The 16,615-nt window shown below is 35.5% G+C and overlaps 1 protein-coding gene and 1 long non-coding RNA gene across 7 annotated transcripts in view; one reads left to right on the forward strand and one right to left on the reverse strand.

Annotated features, from left to right (window-relative positions):
* jcada (junctional cadherin 5 associated a) overlaps nt 1-1,293 on the forward strand; it is a 46,455-nt gene extending 45,162 nt beyond the window's left edge. For both annotated transcript variants that reach the window (XM_022670385.2, XM_007259653.3), the window contains exon 4: nt 926-1,293. In XM_022670385.2, the coding sequence (XP_022526106.2) occupies nt 926-960 (35 nt within the window). In that variant the 3' untranslated portion in view covers nt 961-1,293. The remainder of the gene's footprint in view (nt 1-925) is intronic.
* A 5,588-nt stretch (nt 1,294-6,881) lies between these two features.
* LOC125781294 (uncharacterized) overlaps nt 6,882-16,615 on the reverse strand; it is a 488,206-nt gene continuing 478,472 nt past the window's right edge. For 2 of the 5 annotated variants that reach the window (XR_007424515.1, XR_007424514.1), the window contains 3 exons: nt 7,326-7,373; nt 7,145-7,229; nt 6,882-7,048 (listed from right to left, as the gene is read on the reverse strand). This is a non-coding gene — a long non-coding RNA (uncharacterized LOC125781294). Of the gene's footprint in view, nt 7,097-7,144; nt 7,230-7,325; nt 7,374-16,615 lie in introns of all 5 variants that reach the window. The other 3 variants (XR_007424512.1, XR_007424513.1, XR_007424516.1) reach the window with 2 other exon arrangements.

Below are 16,615 nucleotides of genomic sequence, written 5' to 3' on the forward strand. Positions count from 1 at the left end.
AACATGAGCAATAGTTACTCTGAAGGACATGCAATGTCATGGAGGTAAAATTAAATCTGATTATATCTGTCCAATGTCATTTATTTTACTCTGAGCTCATACAGATTGAATGATTAATATCCTGACATGTTTGATCAATCACTTTTGGTGACTTCTTTAAAATAAAAAAAAATCCTGTATTTTGTAATAGTTCAATGTACAATATATAAAAAACTAAACATTATCATGCAGCCCATATAATAAATAATAGTAAATTACCAGATATGAAGAATGTTCAAACTCAGGAAACTATGGAAACCATATCCATTAATAAATAAACATTGATATTAGTTTAGAGATGAATGTTCATTATTTTATATACATCATATATACATTTTATTACATTCGGTGCATAATTATCAGTATTTTTATTATTATTAAGATTTGCATGTTGTATCCAGCACTTTAAGTATACAGAATTTAAAAACACAAGGCTCAGTGATTATCTGCTGCTTGAAGAAACACCCTGGGAATACTGACTAATAAAAAAAGTTAGTGCAGTAAGCATGTCTTACCAGAAGAGGGCTGCAAAGTCTGCTTTATTTTCTCAAAGCAGCCCCTCAATCTAAAAATATATATTTTTTCTGTTGTAATTAATGTGTTGGTTCTGGGCCTCATTTCTCTAAACCAAACAAATGAGCTCTTTCATTTTCATCTGATGAATAACCATATATCAACCATTTATCCATTTTGTAAGAAAACATACGTATTTATTAAAACTTATTTAGTTTTAAATAGTTCAATTCCTTTATAAATGAATGAATATATGAAATCTAAATTTACATTTTTACTTTTATGTAGGAAACTAATGGTCAATTTATGATTATTCACTGAAAAGTATCAAAAAAATTGATAAATTAACATAAAATGTCCTTTTAATCCTCAGACGCCTATGACCCCAGTCGAGTTGAGAGGGTGTGAACTGGGAGCCAATGTCATGGCAAGCCAATCTGTCATGCCGCGTCACTGTGACTGCCATATTCTGGCTGAGATATCTGCTACAGTCAAAGAGTTCCCTCTTAATTGTTTTTTTTGGTAATTATTTTATTTGTTTGTTTTTCGTTGGTAATACCTGTACCTTAATTTGGGACATTTTGCTTTGTACAAACAGCACCCTATGCTCATATTTTGTATTTTTTTATTTGCTTAAAAAATGACTCTTTTGAGAGAAAATGAGAGAGATCTTTGTTCATCCATCTCAGGACTCAGCTATTGAGATGAATATGTATTAAGACAAAAAAAAAAAAAAGAAAAGACGAACCTGGAAGTGGATCAGTTTTACACCTAAAAGTTGTAAATATCTTTCTCTGCACCAGCAAATGTTGACGATTTGTCAGAATTTCACCAAACAGTTTCACGGTGCCATTGAAATATAAATACATGCCAGTTTACACACACCGTCATCTGCAGCGTTACCAAAACCAAAAACGTTCACATTATAGAAGAATATGAATATAATATGAAGCAATCATGATGAGCCATGTGCTCAGTGTGTTCACTTTGAGGCCGGACCAGATAGATTACACTGTGCTATAACTTAAAGATATATAAAAATATTTTTTGTATGTAATCTTAAATAGATAGGAGAGAAATAAATATATATGTATACAGATATATATATAGATTATATATATATATATATATAGATATAGATATAGAAGTTGGCATTCATTATAAAATTCATTATACAGCTATATGTGTTAAAATCCATTTGTTAATCTCAATTGTGAGCTAGTATTTAAATAAACCTACACCATTTCCAACCTTTCTCATTTAAAATACATCAATCAGCCATAATATTAAGACCACCTGCTTGATTATACACTTACTATTCATGTTTCCACTATAGGAAATTAGTCTGGTATTCTGTACACTTGTTAACCCCTTAAACAGGCCAGGATTTTTGTCAATTTTCTGCCTGACATTACAACACTAAATCTTAAGGATTTCTATTCCAGCATTACATTAAAAGATTTTATGTTTAATGAGGAACGTTACTGAAAATCATACTTGTAATTGTCATAGAAAGTATAGAAAAATAGATCAAATAAAAAATAGTCAATCTGCAACTGTCAAAATCTAATGAATAGAATCATAAAAATGTCTCTTTCCTAAACTTCATTTTAAAATCAGTACAAATCAAACAGTGCATGTCCTCCAAAGCTTTAGTTTTGTCTAGTTTTTACCTCTATTTTCAAAACGGGTTTTAAATGTGGGTTGATTCCTGTTACTGATCTGGAATTATTAAGTGAAGCTATAATTAAATATAATAATCTATCATTAAATAAAAAAAAAATACAAACTGCTCCTAAAGGGTCAGTGGAGCTGATGTACAATAATATAAGTATAATGAGTGTAAAAACATGGAGGTTGTGTTAACACTGTGGCTGATTGCAATTTCTAAGCTTCAGTGACTCCTGTCCTGTATGACACTGATGTACCTGGTAATACCAAGGTTTCATTAAGCCCGTCAGTCCCCAGTGTTATTCTGTACATAACTCTGGACCCGTATCCGTCATTTTTCATATCCAGTGATTTAAGATGTTTTTCTCTGCTCTGACTCATATGCATCAATATCTTATATGCAATACAGGGCTTATGATTAACGACAGTAGCCAGCAGAATCACATAAACACATCGCTCATCGTGCCACACATGCAAAACGAATGTGTATTTATTTTTTACCAAGCAATCCTCAGACTGTAAAAAAGAAAATATTGTATTTTAAGCAGTACTTGAGAATTAACCGTGTAATTTAATTAGCTTGATTGCAATCACTTTGCGTATGTCGTGTGTGAGTATGTGGTGTTTCCTGCGGAGTCTGTGCAGTGAGTGGGGTTTTCAGGTGGCGTCGGTGTGCCTTTTGATGCAGAATTGACGAAATATCTTATATGTTGTGCTGTCTTTATCTTGTTCGGGTCATCATGATGACATCAAGTTAGAGCTTCTCGTTTGTACCACTTTGTCTTTAAATGGTTCAAATGGTGAATATATGAGTGTTGTCATTGAGTAACCACTTTTGGTTTTCTAAAGAACTGTATTTGTAATAAAGTTGTCTATGTTCACACAGCAGGTAAAACTGGCCCAAATCCAATTTTCCCAATCTACTTCCACTATATCCGACATTTGTTTTTGCTTCTAAACTGAAGGAGCAGTGCTTCACGTGAAGATTTGGTTTCATCTTTGCCAGCATCACATCAGCATCACATCAGGGAGATCAGTGTCTGACGACTAGAATTAATACAGAGAATTAAATCAAGCTCACTGTAAAAAGATCTTGTGGGCTCATTGTGCACTTTAGAAATTTCTTCAAACTATAATTACATTTAAATATTTGAAATGTGTTACTTTAATAATCCAGCACTAAAAAACATTCATCACTGGTGTTGTCTATTTTGTACTTCTCCTTACACCTATTTTTAGTGGCATTGCTGTGTCCTAAACATTTATAGTTTTAGATTTTTCTTTGAATTTTCAGCAGCGCCTTCTTGTGGCTGTATTATGCTACTGTTTTACACATTTCTTTAAATTAAAATTAATGTTAAATTAAATTAAAAGTAAAAATAAAAGTATGTTACCTCGTCATCCTGACACTGAATCCCTTACTCAATGCTGTCTTTCATTTTTTAATTTTCCTCACGTCCATTTCTTTAATGAAAGGCACATAAATTCAAATCTTGTTCAGACTATTGCTATTTCCATTGCTGCATATCAGACTTGTATCAGATTTTAGTACCACAAATAAAAGAGGCCCAAATCAGAATTGACAATATCAGATTGATAGTGGCTTTTGGCGTTAATACTGCCACACAGAAAACTCTGTAAAAAAAAATTTAATAACGTTTGAATTTGGACCACTTTTACGTGATGTGTGAACCTAGACTAATACAAGGGCTGGACAATAATTCAATATATCATGATAGGATATTTTTTATTATTTGTTAGATAACTGACTGACGTTCATTGCGGGGCTTTTTACGTAAATTGGCCCATTTATTTTGTTTGGTTTGAGGCTTGATATCAAAATTATATCAATATATTGTGATCTAAGTCTCGGCTGTATCGTCCAGCTCTACCTTTTACAAACATTGTTCAGTATGGAACCAGAAGTGGTTCTTCTACTGCATTGCTAATTTAAAGCACCTTTAGAGTGTAGGGTATATTCATGACATTTCTGCCAAACAACATCAGCCATTAATACGTATTATAGCACTATCAGTATCAGTGTAGCTGCTTGTAAATGCTGTGCAATGTGGGCAAATGTATGTGAATTCCAGTAATATGAGAATATCAATATGATATGATGTTGCATATATGATTTAATATGTCATAAGGTGACTTAGGCCATGACCCATAAAGAGTATTATTATAAAAAACACTTCTTAAAAGCAAATCACACAGAAATAATCATAATCCTGTTATTTACTGTTAAATGGTCACTGTCATCAGTGTATAGTTTCTCTGTAAGCCTTTGTAAGAGGCTGTGCAACATTAACAGCTACAGTGTTGCCAACAGTACGTTTCAGTTAATATTCTTTTCTATTTTCATACAGAAACTGTGTACGTCTGTTTTTGTACAAGTTGGTATTAATGTGTGTTCCCTTTCCGCATGAGTTACAGTTATCATGGGTGAAACTGGGGACTGAGGTTTTGCATATAATTGCATTTGGTACTATATACTACAAAAATATCATTATATTTCATAATGCATATTTGTATCTTCCGAAAAGAAAGCTTTGACAGATATTTAAATTCAGAATATTATTTTTAAAGTATTTTAAAGAAGGGAAGTGTTTATTATATAGGAGCGTATTTGAAGCAATCAGTTTTAGACACAATGTTGGGAAAGTGCTTTCTTTGTACATTACAGCAAAGTATTCATTAATAAACTCTTTGCATGGACAACACTTGCTTGTTTGTTGTTTGTTTTTTCACATCATAAAAAGTAACTTGCTGAAACAATGATTTGGCTTAAATTACATCAAAGTCCGGACATGATTAAGTATAATTACAATTAGTGATTGATAGATGTACTGGTTTGTATTTATATCTCTATCTGTGTTTTGTTACATTTTATTACATTTAATATTTCTTAAAATTCCACACTAATGTTTTCTCATAATTCTTACACAGTTTTTTCATAATTTCCCCAAATCAGAAGACTTGTCCATGACAATTAATACGTACATTTAAAATGTTATAACTGGAACAGCACACATCCTTCGTAAAGTTTATGAAAGACATGTAAGTTGTATGGTTTTTTTTCTTTATTGTGCTGGTATAGCAGTGGTTGTGAACTACTGGCTAGACAGACCCATCGTTTCCAGTGGTCATTTTTTTTATGTTGAGCGAAATTTAACATTACAATTTCTTCTAGATTCTGATGACATCACCACAAAGACACAGAGACTTTATTACCTTAATTTTCTTAGTGTTTAAACCAGCATCTCTTTGCAGTTAAAGTTCCACCCTAAAAGAGCCAATCAGCTTGCTGATTGTTCCAAGAACAATGCATGGTCCTGCCTCATCCTACAATGTGGAAAAATAAAGAAATGTTATTAATTAAAGTTTTTTTGTTTTCAAGAGTTTATCATTGATTTTTTTTTTATTATTGTTATTTGATGGTATGCTGTTCTCAGATGACCTTACTGCACTTTTAAGTGATTGACGGGCAGTATGTTTCTTTAAGGTGAAACTTGTTCACCTGACTTGGTCACATTCATTTGGTTTGAGTAGGAAATTAATATTATAATAATTAATGTAAAATACATGCATTACTATTTGATAGTTTACTGTTTTTACTTCCTAATTTGGTCAGTTTGTGCTGCATTAAACATTTGACCCGACTTCATGTTTCTACTTCAGAGGGTGTTTCTGCTGTGCTTCATAGTGGAAAGCTAGTTTTTCAGATAGCACCGACACCACGTCAATGCAGCAAAACTGTCCTGGAGCAAGTGCCTGGATCAATTAGGAGTTTTAGTCTGTTTTATCTTCTTATTTTTCTCTTCTCTCCCTTCCTTTCTTTTATTCTCCCTTTTTTCTGTAGAGATATATAGACTGGGTTGGGAATTATCACGTCTCCACTTCCTGTGTCCATCATTTAAAATGAATGATGTTTCATAAAAATCTGAAGCAGTGGCGGCAATAATATATGAAGCAGAATATATGCAGTGGACACACTGAATAATTTCACTTCCAGCTCCTTTCATCAAGAGGGAACAGTTCCTGAAACATTTCATTCTCTCCCTAATTAATGGTTTATTGGAAGAATATAGTGTGTTCTCATTTATATTGACTGTAAAAGTTCAATTGAAATTCACATCTTTCAGGCTAGTCTAGAGATTTATCCTTTAAGACAGCATGAGGATCGCTACAAGAAATCCCATTTATATTTCAACCAGTGGCTGGTTTCCTCATTTGTCACATGTCTAATAATGCTGATAAGAACAGGTCATATTTGTGTAAAAGTTTGCATTCTAGATTACTAGATTATCAGTCTAGATACTAGATTATCAGTATCTGACAGTATCTCTCAGCTTGTCCAGAAATGCATGTGTCCTTTACAGGTGGCTCAAAGTGTGAATTACCTTTCCTGACTGTAGAGGAAGCCCCAAAGAACAAAATACCAATTCTTGCATAATGATGCAGATGTGTTCTATACTTAGTGTAGGGTGTTCTTCACAATCTGCCAAACTGCATCAGTATCAATATAACTGCTCTTTAAATGTTGTATAATGTGGGTAAATGTATTGCCAATTGGTTGAGGTCTACCAAAAATGTAACTAACATTCTGTACTGCCATCTGAGACCAAAAACACTTGGATGGTCCATTTGATGGCCCTGTTGATGCTTAACTGACATTCAATTAACAGTCAACAGAATGTCAATTAAATGCAGCTTAACCATATATTGAACCATATGTTGTAAAAGATTCAAAATAGAACATAACCCTACACCTAACCTTAACCCTTAATCAACCCTAAAATCTAACACTACACCTAACCCTAACCTTAACCCTTAATCAACCCTAAAATCTAACCCTACACCTAACCCTAACCTTAACCCTTAATCAACCATATAATCTAACACTACACCTAATCCTAACCTTAACCCTTAATCAACCCTAAAATCTAACACTACACCTAACCCTAACCTTAACCCTTAATCAACCCTAAAATCTAACACTACACCTAACCCTAACCTTAACCATTATACAACCATATAATCTAACACTACACCTAACCCTAACCTTAACCATTATACAACCATAAAATCTAACACTACACCTAACCCTAACCTTAACCCTTAATCAACCCTAAAATCTAACACTACACCTAACCATAACCTTAACCCTTAATCAAACCTAAAATCTTACCCTACACCTAACCCTAACCATAACCTAAACTTTAAATCTAACTCTAAACCCAATTCTAAAATATTAAAATTAGAGTTTGGGTTGGAGTTGGATGTAGGGTTACATTCAATAGAGAATCATTTACTTTCACCTTTTAGTTCAATTGTGTTTAATAGACATGCAGTTATATGTTAGTTGAATATCAGTTGAGCATCATTAAATGGTCCATCCAAGTAAAGTGTTACCAAAATAAAATAGGGGATGTCATACCATGCTACTGTATTGCATTTTATGTCATAATAAAGCCCTATTAACTGATCCGTTTGCTGCTGTGATGCCATAAAGTTGGACTATTGGTCATTTCCCTGAGGCTTTTAAAATTATTTGCATGAAACAGAAAGCTTTGCATTTCATGCTCTATATGAGATAGATATGAGGTGTTGACTTTCAGGCACAGGGCAACCCAAACTGTATGGTACCAGTTTCCTCTGGATACTGTAAATCCAGATCCAGTTGACCACATGAATGCTCAGATGATTGGGGCTTGTATTATCCCTTGTGTACAGTGAACAGAGGCCTGAGCAGAGGATCAGCAGAATAATGAAATTAAGAGGCGTAGTATCCGCCTCTGCTCTGTGAGGGAGTGAAACTCTCCGGATGTCGCCCTAATCCTAATCCGGTTTAAGGACCCTCAGGAAATAGGACGTCCAGTCTGGACTCTGGAGATTGGGAGAATTAGCGTATAGACGTGTGGGGGGTGGAGTATGAAGGGCGGAGTTGTTATTGTATGGAGCTACAAAGTATGAGAACTTTTTCCTAGAGAAAAAGCTTTTAACAATCCGTTTCTGTGTGTTAAAGCTGGTGACGTACTACTAGACGGTAATGTTCCATGTATGGTATTGAAATACATAGTCCTATTTTGCATATACAGCTTTGAAAAAAAATAAGAGACCACTTAAAAATTTGAGCTTTGAGTTTCTTTGATTTAATCAAATTGAAAACCTCTGGAATATAATAATCAAGTGAAAGATGGATGATCACAAGCCATCAACCCAAGCTGAACTGCTTGAATTTTTACACCAAGAGTGGTATAAAGTTATCCAAAAAAAAGCAGTGTGTTAGACTGGTGGAGGAGAACATGCCAAGATGCATGAAAACTGTGATTAAAAACCAGGATTATTCCACACAATATTGATTTCTTTACTCTTAAAACTTTATAATTATGAACTTCGAGTATCGTTTTTGTTATTTCAGCCATTTCTCTTTTTCTGCAAATAAATGCTCTGAATGACAATATTTTTATTTGGAATTTGCCAGAACTGAAAACACATATTATTGGGTATTGTTTAAGATGTTATTTTTGTTGGGAAGAATAAGTCAACTTAAAACTCATATAGAACACAAACAAGAATTGGGTGAAAAAGTTTTGTAAATCAAAATTTTACATACACTGATTGCCAATCCTTTTTTAAGTTTGATACCAATCGAGGGAGAATAAGTTGCAATATTAACTTTTACAGGCAAACTTGGTAATGCATAATCGTGCAGGGCTTCTCTTATGTTCTGTATCTCTCAAGATAAAACGTTTACTTTTTGGAATCTACCACATTTAAAAAGCTTTCAAGCTCCAAGCTACAGCTGTGAATTGTGGATAAATGTGAAAAAATAGTTGAAAAGAGATGCATATCCAGTGCTAAAAACTCAATTTTGGATGTGATCCCTTTAGATTTTTGGAATTTTGCTGTTGTACATTTGGTCGTGACTAAATGTGGTCTGCATTATTGGGTGTTTTGTGTGGTTGGCAGTGTTTGTTAGTTCTGTTCTGGTATCTGGTAAGTATATTCACTGTAAAGTGCTAAGTGATGCACTCTTAAGTGGGATATCCATTTCTAATTAAATTTGTATTTGTGTGATGTTGAAAGTTTCAAAATTTCTCCAACTTGCCAATGCCATTGGCTATCTTAACTTCCTGCAAGTGATCATGACTGACTGCAGTTGGAAGCCTTTTTTTGCACATATACAAAGTTTGTTTGTTTGACAGCACTCATGGGATTGTCCAACACAGAATACAAGTCCAAAGACAATTAAGCGCAAAATGGTTTCCCTGAGCTGAGACAATGTATTGGTCCAGATGGCTGAGAACATAAATGTATAAGGAAAACCAAACTTTAGTAAAAGTGCTCTATTAAAACAGTGACTTGAGTAGAAGTGGAAGTGTTTTTTTTAAGCACTACACTTAAGTAGAAGTACTAAAGTATTGCAAGTAATTTATTGTAAAATGCAGTAAAAGTACAGTACTGTGTTCTGTAGTTATTACAGAAAGTAGGGGAATCTTATAAGACCAGCTTGATCGCTTGATTCACTCAGAGTGTTGAAGAGCTTCATCAAACCTGGTGACAGTCCAGAGTGTCTACTGCTCTGGCTTTAGTGATAATGTGTGTTTGGAATTATTTCTAACATTTTTTTTAATTGTAACGAGGAACAATACAGCACATAAACAATTTATGACAGAAAAAGTATTAAACTCATCTAAAATATGTAGTGAAGCAAAAAAGGAAGTAAGAGAAAAATATAATACCCCAGTAGATACAGATACAGCATTTTAGTACTAACATACAGCAGTAAAATAGTTATTATACTTCCCTACTATACATCTCTGGTCAGTGCCTACTAAAACACCAAGACAGGGGTCTGCCATGAACTGGGATGGAAGCCTCTGGAACACCTGTGTCTACAGTCAATTGAGTTTTATACCTCTATGGTACTTCACCTGCCCACAACCTTCTACTGTAAGTAAATACATGTGTTTTAAATCCAGTGTTGGGAGTAACGGCGTTAAACCTACGTTACTAACGCCGTTACTTTTTTTCAGTAACGAGTAATCTAACTAATTACTCTGACTGTAACTATAACGCCGTTACCATTTCCGACACCCCGTTACTGCACGTTACTTTAGCCGCACTTTTTTTTACTTCGCTTTGCCCTGGTTAACCCCTCCTCTGTCCGGTGAACTTGAGCTTCTGGCCGCTGTGCCTGTGGTTTGGCGTGGTGAAGTGAGGCACAATTGTGACGATTTGCGCGCTCTAATTAATTCAGTGATTGCCGTGGACAGCCCAAGTTCCGAATTAAGGACGTTAAACTCTTTTTAGCTGCTCCGGTTTTTGTGTTGTACCGAGCGCGCGGCACCTCGTGGTCCTTTAGTTCTTGTGTAAAGCGCTCGCGCTAGCAAGCCCACCCTAAAAACTTACTGAACAGAAAAAATAAAAACAAAATAAAATTAAACTATAATAATAATGAAAAATGTAATCACGTAGCTCTGGGCGCACGTGAACGCCTCCGCGTTTGACTTGCAGCATTGTGTGTAGCTGTTCTTAAAAACATTTAAATTAAATAATAGTTCTATGCTTTTATGTTACAGTGTTAATTAACATAATTCTGATTATATTTCGCTCATTCAATCAGCCCAAAAACAGGCAGTTTATGGGGCGGATCGGGTCCGGCTCATAATGACAGTTCATGGTTCAGGCTTGGGCAGAACGCACGGGCTCCGGCTGGGTCGGGTCGGATTTTTTGGGCCGATCTAAGCTCTATTCTCTTTTGGTGAAGCTGTTATATTAATACCATTTTAACGGGCATTAAATTGTTGTTTTGTCCATTATTTTGTTTTGTTTATATATACATATTTCCTTTGAGTGTGGCTTGGTTTGTTTAATTTCATCCCCAGACGCGTTTTTCATTTTTTTTCCGTTTTTTTTCAGTATTACAAGTTTTAGTAATTTTCTTTGGTTCTGTGGAGAATTTTGTTTTGTTTTTTTGAAATTCGTTAGATTATATTTTTGTCAACATTTTGGGTTTATTTTCGTTTTTTCTAATAATAATAATAGTAAATGCATAATTGATTTCCTTTTTTTGACGGGCGAATAATAAAAAGTAAGTTACTGGTAACTAATTACTTTTATAGTGGAGTAACTCCGTTAGTAACTCAGTTACTTTTTTCGAGAAGTAACGAGTAACTATAACTAATTACTTTTTCAAAGTAACGTGCCCAACATTGTTTAAATCAGTGTCTTTTTCTATTGCCTTAGAAATACAGGTTGAATAAATGTTATAGCAGTTAACATACTCAATTGACTGTGTGTGTGGTAACCTACAATATGTTACAGATGTGGTAGATTAGATTAAAAAGCCTGAGAGCAGAGTTAAACCAATAAAATGTATTCTATATCACTTTTGATCACAGCTTTGGTCTCTTAAACTGTTTACAGTCTCTTTAGGTATCGCTCAGATGTTTCCATTCTCTCTCATGTGGATCTCTTTGTCATTCCTAAAGGTTGGCAGCATAAATTAGGAGCCACAATTAATTCCAGCACGTAAGTTTAATTGTTGATTGAAACTGGTTTGTATATCTGTGTGTGTGCTTTTGTGTGTTTGTGTATGTGTCTCCAGTTACAAAGAGAAAAGGTTAAGCTGAAGAATTACCCTCCACTCACAAAGCCGGACCCAGTGGCCTTTGCGAAAATTGACACGTAGCCGAGCAGTGGGGCTACAGCTAACAGTCGTGAGCTCATTCCAATTAGACCAGCCGAGAAAAGGCCCTCCCTCTCCTAATGTCTCGGCGCTCTCTCTCTCTCAGGCCAAGGCTGACTAATGCCTCTCATTTGGCAACCCATCCGACCTTTCCGATGAATCTCAGGGCTCTCTTTGGCTCAGATCTTGGCAAATGAGAGAGTACAAACTGTCAGTGTGTTTCTCTCCAGATCAAGATAGAGCTCTGACTGAGTTTCGAGCGAGTTACACTGCTCTTGGGCTTGTGTGATTCACGAATCCAGACGGTGCCAAACTGCATTCGGGATCAAATATCAGAGTAAACCAGAGGCATGTAATTAAAAGCTACTCACTGCATGAAGATGCTCTTTTAATGCTATTGGACACAGAACAAGAAACAGAGGCTTGATGCCAAGCAGCATGCTGAAACAATTTCAGAATCTGGGTCCAGATCAGTTTGTTCAGGGATGGATTACTTACTGGGCCACTGGGAACAGAGGCCTCTGACTGTACCAGAGGCAATGAAGGGTGGGGAGATGGGGGGGGGCTCAGATTGAAAGGCCTGAGGCAGAACAGAAGGCCGTGTACTGACCACTGTAGATGCAAGAAACTTAGATAAACAAACAAATCCTTGAACAATACCTTAATGTGTAATAAAATGCTAGATATGTGAAATAAAAAAACATTCAGCCTGTACTTTGCCACCTTGGCAAACACATGTTCACACCCCAGCTAGCAGGAAAAAAAAACTGCCCAAGCTCGGGTGATGTATTGCAGCATCAGCTGAGACTTGGCATCAGCCAGGCGGAATTGGGGCAAATGTGGTTAATACTGCTCAACCAAAGAATTGGCGAAATTGGCATGCACCAATTCCCATATTATACCCAGCAACCAGGCTAGTTAGCACATGTGTTTTGAGATGGTTGTTCTATTACACTCAGCACCCAGGGTGTTGGCGCATGCGGCTCAGAACAATTCTTGTATTATACTCTGCAACTGGAGTGTCGGCACATGCGGCTCAGGACGATTCACCTATTATACTTGGCAACCAGGGAGTTGGTACATGTGGCTTGGGCCAATTGTCATACTGTACTCGTTAACTGGGATGTTGGTTCATGCGGCTAAGACAGATTTACATATTATACTTGCCAACTGGGGTGGGGTGTTGGCAAAATCGGCACATGTTGATTGGCATATTATATTTGGCAACCGGAGTGTTGGCAAAACCAGCAGTCGAGCTAATTGTCATATTATACTCTGCAACCGAAATGTTGGAACATGCAGTTAGAATAGACTGTCGTATTATACTCTTCAACTGGAGTGTTGGCACATGCTGCTCGGGCTGATTGTCGTATTATACTCTGCAACCAGAGTGTTGGTGAATGCTGCTTGGGCTGACTATTATATTATTTTCTGCAACCGGTTGTGCCCAGATGTGGACCAAGCATTTGGGCTAGAATCGGATTTAAATTTAAACTGGGCCCGGAAATGGCCTGAATGATTTTTGCTATTTGCGATGTGTATGGATGAGGCCTAGCAGTGGGTGTCACATTGAAGAGACTCCAATGAGCCAGAATTTCCTGTTTGTTAGCATGGACAGTTCTAGCTAGATGTCACTGATCACCATCATTACGACCCCCTGTGCCCCAAAAAAACTGAAATGAATGTGCAGCTTTATAAATGCAACAAGTAAACAGCAGAGTGATACTACCTGTACAAAACAGGTCATTTCTTAAGCAAATAAAGTTTGAAAATAAACATCATGCAAGCTCAGTTTAAGCTTCAGAGGAATATAAAGACAGTGCTCTGGGGGCTTCAAACAAATGAATCACAACCACTCAAAATGAACACCAGCTCATACACAGAAACAGCCACTACCGTTATACATAATAATAATAATAATAATATCAGAAAAATGACCAGTAATGTTTCATAATGCCAGTTTTCTCAAATGTACGCTCAAATCACACAAACAGCATCAGCAGCACAGACAGAATCAAACCAGCTGGCACAGCGGCCTAAACAATGTTAAATAACTTACCCTTACATCAGCAGGGCGAAGTCCTCGAAGCCCATCCTTCTGTTCTTCTGGATGAAGTGGTTGATGACAGGGTTATGCACCTGATTTTTTGCTTTTAAACCCAAAGACAGTTCTTTCTTGGTGGAAATCAAGGCTAAATCTAGCAGTCATGTCGGCGCAAACATCTCTTTGAGCCCCACAGCCACACAGGGGGCCAACTAAAGACTCGTTTTCTGTGTAGACTGTGTTGACCATCTCTTTCTCCCTTTCAATTGTTTTGTATAGTTCATCCACTCTGACAGAACTGACAGAACTGGATATCGAAGCCTTTATTCTGGAGGATTCCTAAAACAGCATCCCAGTACGAGATGATGGAGTGGAAGGTTGGACAGTGTCATCATCAAACTCTTTGCACTGGTCTACGATGTGCTCCAACACCTAGAAAACCAAAGCAAAGGTGTCAAAAATATTCACATTCATTGCTCAAGTAGAAGTAGAGATACTAGGGTTATAATTCTTCTGTAGAAGGGGTCCTATAGTGCACTATGAACACACACATTTTTCTATAAGCTAAATTGATTATAATGTTATATTAGAATATAAAAAATATTTGGGATGCATTATGCTCCCTGTTTCAGCTGCATATTTGCCAACTGAAAATAATGCATTTTTGTTCAATGCAGATATATTATAGATATTACAGAACCATAGTTGTGACATGCAGCTGCAATGGAAAAATGCTATCTTCCAATCGTTACATGTTTTCTGAATGTTATTCCCTCATTCTGGTCATTTAATGTATAGTATTCATTATTAATAATACTACTATTATTATTATTATTATTATTATTATTATTATTATTATTATTATTATTATTATTATTCCTCTTGTAATAACCTTGCTCTTCCATTTCCTTTATAATGGTGCTAACGCTAACATTACAACTATGCAATGTTTTGGATTATTCAGACTAGCACACAGACAGGCAGGACTGTACTGCAGGACTATATCAAATGTTTCTGATATAACAATTTTCCCACTACTTATTTATTTGATTTAAATAAAATTTGTTTAATTATAGGATTGATCATTAGGGCTTCACTTAGGATTGGGAGATTTAGCCTTTAAATAACAACTTTTTTATATGTAAACAAACAGCTTAATTTAAAGTGATGCACTAGCTATTGTTTCCTTTACATCTAATTAATTATTTTGTTTTATTTATTTATTGTTCTTGTTTTTAGGAATAGTAGGCAGCCCCTTCATCCCTTCAAGCAGCGTTTCTTTTGAACATAGTGCAAACATAACCTCCTTGTTGTATTTACATTAAGCAAGTGTAAAATATGAAATTCACTGTGACATTCTTTACAGGTTTTTAACAGAAGCAAGTTAATATCTACTGAGTTTCCATATGCAGCTACTATATGTAAATATGTACAATCTCCATTATCTCATTTTGAGCATTGCATTAAAACAGTAATTCGATTAATCAAATTAATTTGATTAACCTCCCAGTCCTGGCTCCACTGTTGTTGCATTATCTTTTTTACAGCTAAAATGTGTAATATATTAGTAAACTCTTAATTAATTGGATTAATTTGAGTTTTCAGAAGAGTTATTAAAATACATTATTAGGTACCACTTTAAAATAAGACTACCTTTATAAAGGGTTTATAAATGGTTTACAATTAGTTTATTAGTGGTTACTAATTAGGTTGTAAATGCCTTAAAAATCATTAATAATCAGTTATGTGGCTGTGGGTTCACTATTTGGCAAACAACAGGTCTACATACATTTCTACGTATGTGTTATAACTGATTATTAATGTTTTCTAAGGCATCAACCTAATTAGTAACCATTAATAAACTAAACCATTTATAAACCCTTTATAAAGGTAGTCTTATTTTAAAGTGGTACCCATTATTATTATTATTTTTTGAGGCCCATCCACATATATCCAGATATAAACAGTACAAAAACAGTAATATCTGCAGTGTTATACAGAAGTTTGATTGGTTACAGCCGTTTACCTTTACACAATGGGCTGTGTTGTTTTGGTGCTCTGGTGCTCTGGGTTGTGTAGCCTAGTTTCAGAATTGTTTACAGGTGTAAATTCTCATGCTGTGAATAAGATCATATCTGTAAAATATCCAGGTAAAGTTGTGAGGCTGAAAGGAGCATAAATAGTATTTCAGCTTGTTGTAGTGAGGTCGTATTTATCTGTGTTGTTAAAAGATGATCATTAATCCACAGTGGAGTCTCTGGTATCCTCACTCAGCTCGTCTGGAGGCGCAATTTCCTCATTTTACTTCAGTTTCTTCAGTTTTATTGTTTTTAATTGTCCAAATATTATAAACGTTAGATAATTTCTACTACTTTCACTGCAGGAATCACATTAACCACTGCCTGAAACAAGGCGCTTTGTTGAAGTTAGGCGTAGTAAACACTGCTGACTGTTTTGAAACAGGTCTCGCGCTGAATTACACCTGTCTCGCGCTCTGTTAATTACCAGCTGGACCACCAATCAGCAGCATCCTGCAGAGCCTGGCATCACGGTTCTGATAGGGGGAGACCACGCTCCACTTAATTTAACCCCTTTCTGTTCCAACACACACTAAATAATCAGGTTAAGAGAGTTTATTTCCCTGTGTTTTT

Source organism: Astyanax mexicanus, chromosome 15 (assembly GCF_023375975.1).
Source record: "Astyanax mexicanus isolate ESR-SI-001 chromosome 15, AstMex3_surface, whole genome shotgun sequence".
NCBI lineage: Eukaryota > Metazoa > Chordata > Actinopteri > Characiformes > Acestrorhamphidae > Astyanax > Astyanax mexicanus.